The sequence below is a fragment of the Cenococcum geophilum genome (genome assembly GCF_001692895.1).
Source record: "Cenococcum geophilum 1.58 unplaced genomic scaffold K441scaffold_74, whole genome shotgun sequence".
NCBI lineage: Eukaryota > Fungi > Ascomycota > Dothideomycetes > Gloniales > Gloniaceae > Cenococcum > Cenococcum geophilum.
In genome coordinates, this window is record NW_027137632.1 from 285,318 (window position 1) to 298,046 (window position 12,729).

The 12,729-nt window shown below is 43.5% G+C and overlaps 3 protein-coding genes across 3 annotated transcripts; 2 read left to right on the top strand and 1 right to left on the bottom strand.

The window, feature by feature from the left end:
* Positions 1-475: 475 nt before the first annotated feature.
* K441DRAFT_709002 (glycoside hydrolase family 131 protein) lies at positions 476-1,553 on the top strand (the record flags this gene model as incomplete). The annotated part of the gene is made up of 8 exons (XM_067653821.1): positions 476-551; positions 582-641; positions 701-717; positions 749-993; positions 1,043-1,077; positions 1,145-1,227; positions 1,310-1,376; positions 1,458-1,553. The coding sequence occupies 8 exons, from the start codon at positions 476-478 to the stop codon at positions 1,517-1,519; spliced, it is 645 nt and encodes a 214-aa protein (XP_067497578.1). The 3' UTR covers positions 1,520-1,553.
* A 1,862-nt stretch (positions 1,554-3,415) lies between these two features.
* On the bottom strand, positions 3,416-4,580 carry K441DRAFT_669677 (uncharacterized protein). The gene is made up of 2 exons (XM_067650173.1): positions 4,387-4,580; positions 3,416-4,318 (listed from the first exon to the last, which is right to left on the bottom strand). Exon 2 carries the CDS (start codon positions 4,202-4,204, stop codon positions 3,800-3,802), a length of 405 nt encoding a protein of 134 aa, XP_067497579.1. The 5' UTR covers positions 4,205-4,318; positions 4,387-4,580; the 3' UTR covers positions 3,416-3,799.
* Positions 4,581-5,403: 823 nt separating this feature from the next.
* Positions 5,404-7,629, top strand: K441DRAFT_700778 (uncharacterized protein). The gene is made up of 2 exons (XM_067653281.1): positions 5,404-5,731; positions 5,782-7,629. Exons 1-2 carry the CDS (start codon positions 5,695-5,697, stop codon positions 7,584-7,586), a joined length of 1,842 nt encoding a protein of 613 aa, XP_067497580.1. The 5' UTR covers positions 5,404-5,694; the 3' UTR covers positions 7,587-7,629.
* The last annotated feature ends 5,100 nt before the right edge of the window (positions 7,630-12,729 follow it).

Here is a 12,729-nt window from a genome sequence, read left to right on the forward strand (position 1 = left end):
CGCAGCCACCATTCTAGGGCGGTCTCACGCTCTCTAACTTCAAGATGTTGTGAATCTAGAGTATGGCCTCATTGTATCAGCATGCTCGTCGATGATGAGGTGAGGGCTAATATATGCGACGCGGAAGCTGCACCCCCGGACCAGTCGCACGTAACTAGGATGCCTGTGCCTGAAATGCCGGCCTACAAATTGAACTATTATAGAGTACGGATCATGTAGCCACTGTTTCCAGCAAATAAGCGCACCGGATTAAATATTTCTACGTGTTTTGTTTCTTGGACATTGCCGCGAAAGTAGTGGGTCGAGGCGGATCCTCTCATCTGTCTTGGACTTGATGCGGGAATGCAATACTCCAGGTGATGGTATTTGGTTCCGTAAATAACAATGCCAGACTCTGGGTTTCCTCGCCCCCTGCTTTGCTGTTTTCGTTCTCCCTCTACCGCTATCGAGATTTTGTGGTTGCTTTGTCTCTGCCATGATTAGTTACGCTGCGCTTTTGGTGCTCCTGTTAACACAGCATGTGCTGGTATGGGAACTGGATAGGGAAACTGGTTTCGCATTTTACTAATGCAACGCTTCAGGAATCGTCCTCTGCGATGGCCGCTTCAATGAATTCACCACTAGCACCAATTTGAACGACTGTATGGAACTCTCCAGCTCTTCTTCATTTGATCAGTGAAACTTATTCCGCTATCTTCAGGGTCATGGTCCAACCAAGTCCGTCCTACTAGTACTACATCCACGGCAGCGGTCCGGTACAGAATATGTCAACCTCGTCACAAGCTACAAGAACCCTGCAGATACTGCCTCCAAGCAAGGTGTCAAGGTCGCCATTGACAGCACCTCGAAATGGGACAGTGACATGTGGAGGATGGAGCTGATCCCTCAGATGACGGCTGCCATCAACGAAGGCCATGTGTACTACCACTTCTCGATCAAGCGGTCCAGCACGAATGTGCCAAGTGCAACGAATGAGCATCAGATCTGCTTCTTGTAAGCGCAGAGACGATCATACTGGGGAGCGACAAATTAGCTGATTTAGGGAAATAGTGAGCCACTTCACCGAGCTGAAGTACGGTTAGATTAGTAAGTAGCAGCCGCAATTTCTATTCGGAAACATTATCATGCTTATCAGCCCTTTAAGACGGCGAGTCGGGAACTTTAGACACGAACCTTCAGTGGATGGTCGGCAACACGAGCAAGTGGACGACGACATTTGAGGCTGATGTGTGACACAATGCGGCCTATGAAATAGTACGCCACTCTCGAATCCCTTTACTTGATAAACGCCAATTCAATGTCTTTATAGGACTTCTCCGGCGGCACGGTAACTTTTTGGCACTCCACCGGCTACGGCCCGCTTACCAAGACCGCTGGTCCGTTCTCCGCCGGAATTTCCATCCATAGCCTTTTATTCTTCTAAACGTGGACTAACAAGTTCCCACAGACCGGCGCAGACTGGCATCTGGGCGTGCTCCGCCTCTCCCGCAAGGGCTACGGCGGCACAGCTGAGGACTAGTACTTCAGCGGCGTGTACCTCGAGACCGGCTCGCTCACAACCTTCGCCACCGAGCCCAGCGGTGCGTCTAGCGGCTCCGACACCACTGGTGCTGGCACGGCTGCGGCTGGCACGACCGCTACGGGCGATTACCACGATGCTGCAGACGACCACTGCTGCCCGGACCACGACTGGCTCGTCCGGCACGATGGCTACAGGCACGGTCGCGCAGTATAGGCGGTGTGGCGGGATTGGGTATACGGGGGTGAGTAATCCTTTTCTTCCCCCCCCTTCGATTCTGGAGGTGACGCAGTCATTGCAGTGCGTTTCTGCACGAAAGTCAACGACTACTACTCCCAGTGCTTGTGAGTGGTTTATAAAACCCGAGGAGCGGCAGGGTAGAGAAAGAAGCAGTTGGGGTTTGAAGCGACTTGTGCAGGCAGGGCGTCCTCTGTACATACCCCCTAGCCTATGATACGCAAAATATGCTTCGCTGAATCATTCTTAGTTAGAAGTAACGATCGAGATCGCCGAAATACCCGGGTGCCGTCGATAAATGCGTGCACGTGATGGGCCATTCATTTCAGTATAGTCCTCACTACGTTGTGTAGGCTTGGGATAAACGTCTGAATGACGTCATACTATGAGCTTACGGGTGAGAATTCCGGTAGCCGCACGTGCGTCGCCCTGATCCCGCCCGCCATACCGGCTCAGCAAGGGAGGTCGCGTTTCGGCCGTGCGACATATTGATCACAGACGCCATGAAAAATGGAAGCGGCTCTAGTGAAAAAAGAAGCTTGTCCGGCAGCGACGGCGACGATTCCGTCACGTCAAGTCCCCAGAAAGCCTGGGCTAGAACGTGCCGATCTTGTGCGCGGCGTTCCACAGAGTGGTTGCTCTCTCTATTGGACGTTGAGGCATCAATCTTAACTTGGCAATGGGACTGTGTTGAGCCCAAGCAATCTGGCCTGCATGACAACCTTAAAATCTATGCCCAATTGTGGCCTTATTGGACCCAGTAGAACCCAATCGCACATCGAATCGACTGCCGCGCGTGCATTAACTCAAGTTCTCAGCCGTTAGACTGAGCTGCAATTTGCCCAATGTTGCGGCGAATGCAACCCCAGCATCCCCAGAATGGAGAATATTGATTGTGGGCAACAAAGGATGGCCCGTGCGTAGGCTTACTGTCTTGCGAGGTCTCTGCTTTTGCCTTGTTTCTGCCTTCGCCTAGGCATGCTGCGCCCCCACACGCACGGTTCACCTCTTTTTGAGCACGGTCTTTACCCCGCGTCCCGCGCTGACATACGGAGCAATCGCGTGGGGTGCACCTTTGTTCAAGGTCGTGCGGTATATACCACGGAACACTATTTTCTTCAGTGTGGTTTCAAACCAGAAACAATCCGATCTAACTTCAAACAGCTCTGTTGAAATACAAGTTTACAACGCATTGGGGAATCTTTAGCGTTATTGTGCTCTGGAAAACTCGATCTGGAAAATGTCCTGTGAGAAATTCGCTCAAGATTCGCAGGATCAGAAGGAGTGAGGAGTGGGGGAAGAATTGTAACAGGAACTCTACACCGAGGATGTACTGTTGCTACTTACTCGCGAACGGTGCATATAACACGTTTTGCCCCCTTTTCCGGCTCCTCGTCCTGCTCCTCATGCATCTCAGAGGTGGGATAGGATTACTTGGCATTCTTAGCCCAATAGCGGGATTTAAAGTGGGTAAGCTATGCAGTCGAACTGTGGTCGACTATCCAATCAGCACACTAAGTGTGCGACATCTTTTTCACTGCTCATAAAAGGTGTTTTGAGAATGACCTAAACCGCTGATTTGCGGTGAATTCTCTATGAAAGCCTGCCTTCAGATTTGACGCAGAGTCAGCCCACACGTGCAAACTCCGCGTTGGTTTGGGCATCTCCATACTCTAAGTCGGGCGACTCTCTGCTCTTACTTAAGTAACTATGGCGCCGCTTGAGACTACGTGCTTTTTCGCTGCGACGATGCTCCTCTCCTTCTCGTGTTCAGAGTGATCTAGTCTTGTTTTTCAACACGGAAAATACTGTAGGCATTCTCTCAGGCCAGAAGTTCTTCATCCCTTAATGCTAACGGTTAATAGCGTTGCTTAGTATCATCATGGACGATACGCAAGCAAAACCTTCGAGTGGTACGGAACAGCCCGGCAATAGTGCTGAAGCTACATCCTGTACGCAAGACAAGTGCTCCCATGACGAGTGCGTTCAAGTTGGAGACCCTGAAGACAAGGTAATTTTATTCGATCCCCCCAGGCTATAGCGCTAATGTTTTGTCTCATCATCTAGGATGCAAAGGTTCCAAACGGACATAGCCCTAGCTGTAAAAATGTGACCGCATCGACCACAGGCGGGCAGCAACGATCGGAAACCCATAGAGCCCCCGATACGTACTCGCTTGCCCGTTGGCTTGGCGAAGGACCAGGAGAGGGATATTGGAATAGCCAAACCCGTGGCGGCTAGGAGCGATAGTATATTTGGACACCGGACAGCCGGATCTGAGATACCATATAGGTCCTGGAGTAACGTGGGATGTTTAATGGATGTGTATTCTTTTGATATCTCTTGGGTTGGATTATCGGATTCGTTGTGGGATATTGTCCTCTTTATGTATGGCATGGTTTCCTGATATGTACGCTTGTCTGGGTTGGTATGACTGGATGTATCCATGTCATAGTCGTCTCATGCATCTTTCTCAAATGTTTACTATTCCCGTGCTGGTCATGGTTTTCTTACCAGACTGGCTGATTCTTGAAGGCCTTGCAAAAGCATGCAAAGATAAGCCTTGATAGCATGATATCAGATCTTGACACTAACAAAGAGAAAATCTTGATTCAGGGGGAACGAGTTACCTGTTCAAATGGTCCCCATCGGGACGGTTGGAAACTGCAGCATTTGAGTTATTTAGGATAGATATAACGTGTCTTATCGGCAGCATTATTCGCCAAACATGTTGTGAGTGGGTGGTGAGGTTACATGTTTTTGGACCACCTGGAAGTGATATTTCAAAACAAAAAGAGCCTCTTCCCCACATCCTCTTAGCCGCCATCATCGGACCTCTACGCTCCTCTTCTCAAACTCCGCATCTTGACCGGCTATTGTGTATCTCCTGAAGCCACTTTGGGAGTTCGAACCACCCAACGGTCGGGTGGGGCGGTGGGGCCCCGCACTCTCGAGGTGGGCTCAAGCGGAGATCGTTACCCTGCCTTACTATTATCTCACAAATCAGGCGCTCCGCAGTAGAATTCGGTTATGTGGTAACAAGCGTTTTGTTAATTCATCTGTCTAGGAGCTCGGCTACTGTCAAATTTTATGTGCCAAGAACACACTGTATATAATTGGGAAATCACGTGAAAAGAACCACATCCTCCTCTACTAAGCCGATTGCAAGGAGCTAGTAATGCTTAGTATAGTACTATAGAATATCTCTAAACTTCCTCTTATTACAGTGTCAAGACATTAGTTTGTGCACACACGAATTCTCACTGTCACGGAAGTAGGCACGAACCAGAATACAATGTACTAAACGGGTAGTAATTGGGAAGGCTACATACGCGTAACTATGCGTGGTTGATACAAAGACATTTGGATGAAGAAGACTCTTCGTGTGCCAGGTACGAGGTATAAATAGGGGTTGTAGGGGAACGTGCGTAGGTGTCACGGGACGAACGTGAGCACGGGTCAAGAACGTCAGAACGCGCAGGGACGTGAGAACGGACGGAGCAAAAAGAGATTTCTTCTTCCTATTTGGGAAAAGCGTGGTTTTGGTGCCAAGATCCCACCTAAACTACGCTTTTCCCAAATAGGAAGTAGAAATATCTTTTTGCTCCGTCCTCCGTATTATACATCTACAATACTATCACAGTAGGCGAAGTCAGTCGTGTCATTAAGGCAACAAGGCAGCAACGCCAGAACCGTCAAACCACGGCCAATTTCATCAAGAAAAGTCGCGCAATTAACAAACCCAGCCTGCTTCAAGAGTTTTAGCTACTTTTCTTAGGGTTTCGCTTACTCGTTGTGGTGTTCTGGGGGGTAGTAAAGTCCTGATTTGGTCTTGGCAATGACACGACTAACTTCGCCTACTGTGCTATCTTAAAATACTCGGGCTATCACCAAAACCTTTTAAGTACATTTCTCTTGCCGTTAATACAAGAGAGAATATGTGGTCTCATCTGTACTACCGATCGCAAATCCTAGGTGAATCTAGGCTATCTCTTATCGTTTCTATCTGCTTATAACGATAGTAGCAAACTGCAGGTTCCTTTACGGAGGAGATGTAGAGATCCTCACGGTTACCGAACCGTCTGAGTCTGGTAATATCCAAGCTGTAGTTATACAGATCGATGCTGTCAATGGAAGTTGGCGAACTTTACTATACGGCGTTCCCAACCAGGACCAGCTGACTGCACTGGCATCGCTTCTACATATATCAGAAGGACACGTTGCAGAGCGTCTTCTAAACAGCGGCTGTGAGGTTCCTCTGCGCTCTGACCGATTATACAGCGGACGTTTCCCATCAGAGACCGCAACCGACGCAGCCTATACTCCTACCGAAGACTCATCCACTGCCGAAATAAATCCTGTCATCGATACGCTTACTATGGAAACAGCTAATGGGGAGGACACGTCTACTCTAGAGGAAACGCCATCTCGAGAGGAGCCTGCTAAAGACGTGATACCTACTTCTACGGATAAGCCTACTGAGGATGAGACNCATGACTTGTGGGAGACGCTCGCTGCTGCGGATATGCCTACTGAGGAGCCGGCTAAGGACGAGATACCGGCTGAGGACGACATTCACGCTGAGGAGGCCATAGCGGCTGAGGAGACGGCTGCTGAGGAGGATATACCCGCTGAGGAGATAACTGCTTCGTGGGAGGAGCCTGCTGGGAAGGACATTCCCGCTGAGGAGGAAACGCTTGCAGCAGAGGAGATGCCTAGTCCGGATGACACACCCGAGGAGGCGGCTGAAGAAGAGACTCCAGCTCCGGCGGAGGAATCCACGCCTATTACAGAAGAGACTGCTCCAGAAGAGCCCGCAGCAGCTGAACCTGAGCCTGAGCAGGAAGAGGAACCCGCACCCGCTCCTGAAGAGACTCCATCCGACGAAGCTCCCACCGCCGAAGGCACTAACGAAGAAGCTGCACTAGAGGAGCCCGCACTAGAGGGAGCCGCAACAGAGGAAGCTGCACCGGAGGAGGCAGCCGGGCCTGTGGAAGAAAAGGATACACCTACTGAGGCTGAACCTGAGGCTGAACCTGAGGCCGAACTTGAAGCCGAACCCGAGGCTGAGGCCGAAGCTGCCGCAGATCAAGAAGAAACTACCCCTGAGCCCGAGGAAGCCGAGCCATATGCTGAACCTGCCGTTGAGGAAACCCCAAAGGAAGAAGCTCAGCTAGAAGAGCTAGCAGCTGATGAAGCACCTACCGAGGAACCCCTAGCAAATGAAGCTGCTCCAGAGGAAACCCCTGAGGGAGAAGCTGATGGAGAGGCTCCTGCTAAAAAGACTCCAGAGGAAGAGACGGCTGAGGATCCTGAGCCAGAAACTGAGGAAAAATCTGCACCAGCTGAACCAGAGCTGTCCCTTGAAGCTGCAAAACCGGTAGACACCGACGTGACAAATAATGAAGAACCCACTGCAGAGACTCCTACGGTAGATACTCTTGTTGGCTACCAATCTACTGGCCGGCCGGCTTCTGTTAATCGTGCACCCGTTGCTGACGGCCTAGCTGAAGTGGGAATTGATATTCAGACTCACCTAGAAAAGCCTGTTGATATGATGTTAAAGATTGAATGGAATTATAGAGGTGTCTATAACGTCCTACAGCTAGGGAGACCTACCAAGACATCAATCCAGAATCTTGCAATTCGGTATATCTGGCCTATGGCGTCTAAGGATGAAAGAACTAGTCTTCACTGTTCTCTGAAGGCTGCAATGATAGGAAATGAAGTTTGTGATGTTTCAATGTACCCTAGCGATGACTTAACAAAGATCTTTAATGTTATGTCAAGGGTGGATACAATTCCTAGATTTATTGTTAATGTGGCATAAGCTATATTATTTGAATACTCTTGCAGTCAAGCTATTACCCAGGAACTGTAGAATTTGATATCCGCATCGCCGTGCTACTAAACTCGCTGGCCTATAACTAGATTAACTCGAGCCTGAGCGAAGGTTGATAGGTACTGCTAGGCATTTAGGAGATCGAGTAGACCCTGAAAATGGAGTACCTAATTTTAGGCGCTCGAAATATTCAAAATTCGGTCCCTCCTAGCCCTTCGTTCCCACCTAAAACTGGATGCTCGGAGCCTACTTGATCCCCTTCTTTCTTTCTCTCCGAGTCCAGGCAGCAGCCTTGGATAAAACTCACATAAAACGGCGCAGGACAACTACACCTCCCCGGCGCATCTCGTTGTAAGTGCGTGTCGATCAAGCCTTCCACTAACCGTATGTATATTGATCGCCGATATCAAATGGAAATATCCGAACAACCTCACCTTGTGATCGTAGGAAGAAAATGAGGCCAAAGCATTGATCAACGATTAGGTGCCTACCTGGTAGAGTTATAATAAGGCTCTTTTTAATTTTATATTACTAAATAATGTTCGCGATTATCCCTCAGCACGGTAGCGTCCTACGAGCAATTAGTCCGTGCGTAAAGCTTCGAATTCCTAAGTACAGGCACTAAATTCAGTTCCTCTAATTGGCTAGTTCTTATCGATACCGGTAGGACGCAAATTACTGTGCTAAGGGATAACGCGTTTCCCTTACTAAGGAAGGCTTATCGCCTCCTTAAGGGGTTATATACTTATAAAGAAAGGGTTATACGCCTCTTTAAGGGGTTATATATAAAATAGTAGAGAGTAGGCATCAATTGGGGTAGGCAATTAGGTAAGCGATTAGGTGTTACGGCGCTGGTGGAAACTGGTGGATTGTGGCTGATGGATATTGGTGGATATCGGTGGATTATGGCGGACAGTCGCAGACAGTTTCACACAGTTTTAGATAATTGCTGTCACGTAACCAGAGGATTATATATAACGCCAAGCGGCGCCACCCTCCATCTCCTCTCCTTTCTCTAGCTTTGGATCCTCGTTTATAGACTACTAATCGTATAGGCTTGCGCGTCCCTCTTGCTATACTTATGCCTTAATTAACTAAGTCGCTAATATTATCTAAAGCTTAAACCNCCCTTTTTTTTTTTTAAAAAAAAGGAACTTAAATATATTTATAGGACTATAAATAAAAATAAAATATAGAAGTAGACCTAAAAACTACTACCAGAACTTAAAAAATAGAAAAGAATAATAAGACCTATAAAATAAATATAGACTAAAACCCCTATAGAATCCTACTAGAAGTTACCCTAATAACTATACTACTATACTAAGAAATATAGTAGCCGGTAAAGTAGCTATAGGACCCTTAAATACCTCTAATAGTAAAATAGTAACTAACTTAAACTCCTAAGAGGAGCTTATAGTAGCTAATACTAAAATTAAATAACTTTAAAAGCTACTTAAAGCTAAAGAACCCCCTATACCTAGTAAAGAGTTATTAGATACCTAGAGACTTACTATAGTCCTTAAAACCCTAGCCTAATATATAGTATTAGTATTATTATAGTCTATAAAGGTTATAAACCTCTTATTACTTATAGATAGAACTAACCCTATATTTAATAATTAGAAGCTTTAACTATAGGATAAGCTTAAAGTTAATACAGACTACTTCCCTACTACTTAGGCTAAAATAGCTTATATCTTTAGACGTACCTACGTCTATAATACGCATAGGACTTAGTAAATCCCTTCCTCTTTAGAGAAGAGATAATTATTTACCTATCTTCTATTTATAAGGACCCCTTTAAAGTTTAAAACGCCTAACTTAATTATAAAAGCCTAAATATAAAAACAATAGAGATCTTTTTAGATTTTTAGACCCGCTTTCTATACCTAGCTAGCTAGGCTTAAATTTCCTAAAAAGATTTAATACTAAACCTATTTAATAAGCTTACCCTAAACCTATAGTAAGCCGTATTACTAGTTTTTACTACTATATAGACGCTAAAGGAACTTATAAACTAGTGCTTAGCTATTAACTAAGGCCTCTATTAAACTAAGGCATGCGCTAAATAATATAAGGCTAGAAACCCTTTAAATTAAACTATAAGCAATATAAGAATAGCTGTCGGGAATGAGGCAAGCGGTTGTCACGTGTCGTCACGTGTCGCCGCGGCACTAGCGTGGTGAGGAACCTTAGGTTCCTTACCCACCCCCTAATTCTTAATAATAAGCTTTATTAACTAACATTACTGTAACCCTACTCGAGTAGTCGTTATTAGTAAGTTACCCTATATAACTAATACTAATTAGTAGTTAAATATACAGTTAACTATAGAGCAGCTAGGTTTTTAAATAGAAGAGACAGTCTTGTATAGGGGTGCTATATACGCTTATATGGAATGGATCCCGGCGATACTATACTACCTTAGACTTGCGGAAAACTAGTAATAGAAGTGTTACTAAGTACTAGGAGATACTAAGTTGCGTCTATTACGTAGAACAATTACGTTTACGAAGATTTAGTTAAGTACTTTAGGTTAGAAGTGTTACTAAACCTAAGGTCCTAAGTCAACGTCTAAAACGCGTTAAATAACATCTTAAATTGCCTACCTTTAGATAGTAAACCTACGAGATCCTATAAAACCGAAAATCCTACCTACCTTTAATATATAATACCTCGTTAATTCTACCTACTATAGTATTAACCTATCCGAAGAAGTATGAGAAAGATATTAACCTGGAGATATAGGATAGAGCTATAACTAACTTTATAACCGCTAAGTAATAGGACCTAAATAGATTTTTAGTATACCGTATAGAACACTATAAAGATAGTAAATATAATAATACCGCGCTATAGTATTATATAAAGGAGGACTTTATTAGATAGATAAAGGAAATATAGGTTCCTATAAATAAAGATATTATATGGGACTTCCGTAACTTCCTTTAGGAGTATAAAGTATTTGTCCCTATAGATAGGGGTAGTATTAGGGATAATATTTAGGAACACGTTATTAATGTAAAGAAAGAGCATAAATGGACTCTATAAGAGATTAAGTACTAACTACGCACTATAAAGAAGCTTAAATTACGATGGAACCTAAGTAATATACTACTAGAGACGCGTTCTAACTCTATTACTCTAGGTATAAGTTCTAACGTTCTATATCTATTGCCTCCACCTCTGTCTTTAACTCCCTTATATTAACTAGCTTAACCCACAGCCTTAATTAATAACCCCTAATAAGCGCAAGATCCCCTTACTTCGCGGTTTAATAACCTTTAAACTCCGCCGACTAGATTTACGTTACTATTATAACCTGCAATATAATATAGCCAAATACTAATTAGAGGCACCTTAAAAATGCTTATAGAGCTTATAAAGCTCTATTTGGAATAGGAGAAGAAGTTTAGCGGAGAACTATATAATATCCTTAATTTAAAGTTACGTATCTTCTACGACTATTACTAGAAGGTTGGACTAGAACCCAATTAATACCATATTACTTATTTAGTTATGCTTAAGGGCCAAGCTAGTACCTTCTATTATAATTGTTTGGTAGGAAAAGGATATGATTTTAACCGAATAATATATAAAATAAGATGCCACTTTAAAATAGAGGAGAATAAGCAGTAGTATATATTGGAGTAAAGAGAGACTACCTTCCTAAGAATTATTGCTATAAACCTAGGTACCTCTTAACTTAATTATCTTTAAAAGCTCTTTAATTAACTCTAGATAATTTAGCGTGGTTTATCTAAATTATATTAAGAGGACTTTAGCCTACGTAATTAAGTTATTAGCGTATACTAAGGTATTAAAGAATATAACCTTGCTCTCTTTAACCCTATAAGTACTTATAAAGGAATATATACTTAATTAAGATCCTCTATTAGCACTGCCCTACGCTCTTAAGAAGTATAGTAATTTAACGCCTAACTCTAACCTACTTTAATCAACCCGGCTAACTAATATAATTATAACTAGACTAATTAAATATATAGTAGTCGTAATAGGGGATACAGTAGAGGGTACGATTAATGTTAACTATAAAGTAATTATGGAGGTCCTTATAGAGGTTCATTTTGCAATAATTGGTAGAAGAAATGCTACATTTATAAGAAGCCAAATTGCTAGTTAACTAGACACCCCCTTAATAGACAAAAGGAGGTATATAATAAGTTTTGCTAGAGCGCACAAAATGTTAGAAACTAAGAAGTTATTATAGCCTACTTCTAAAGCTTCCTGGTTTAATATAAAGGCGAAGAAGATCTTAAGGGTAAGATTAACGAGGCTAAATAGCTCCTTATAGATATGGAAATTAAGGACTACTCTCCTAACTAATACTTTACCGAGTATGGTAAGGTAAATAGTACATAAACTATTGCTGTCCTTAATAACTAATCTACGCTCTATTCTGTTATAAGGTTAAATATCTTTAATAAGCTAAAGGAAAGTTCCGCGTTCTCCTTTAACGACAGATACTCGGCGAACGTCTTTTATAGTATTATGCTAGATATTAAAGCCGCAGGAGTATCTATAGTAAGAGAACCTTAAGTCCGAGCTCTTTAGCAGCTTAATAGTTCTATTTAGATTAACCAATTAATAGTAGGCTAATATACAATTCGCTTTAGTAAGGGTACTATAATCTCTCTTAGTATAATTAAGGTCCAAACCCTATTAGGATATATTACTTTCTATATTATTCCCATAAATACCCTATTCCTATTCTGCATCCAAGATATAGATAAATTAGGTATTAAGCTTAATAACCTTAAGAATATGCTTGTTTAGGGAGATAATTAAGTGCCCGTTATACGCAAGTAGGGTTACCCTTAGTTGCTCCTTTAATAGCTAGAAAGGAGCGTTGCTTAAAGTTACTTAACTAAGTTAGAGCTATGTTAACTATATTATCGTTTTAGCCACCTATTTATTTACCAACTACTTAGGATTCTTTAACGAGTAGGTTATAAAGTTAAGGTTAAGGCGATTAAACATCTTATAAAGTACTGCTATTACTGCTAAATAAACTAGAAGTCCCCTAGCCGATTTAAGTTTACCCTTAAAGATAACTATAACTTTAACTTCTATATCATTATAGATGTTATATATTTTAGCGGCAAGC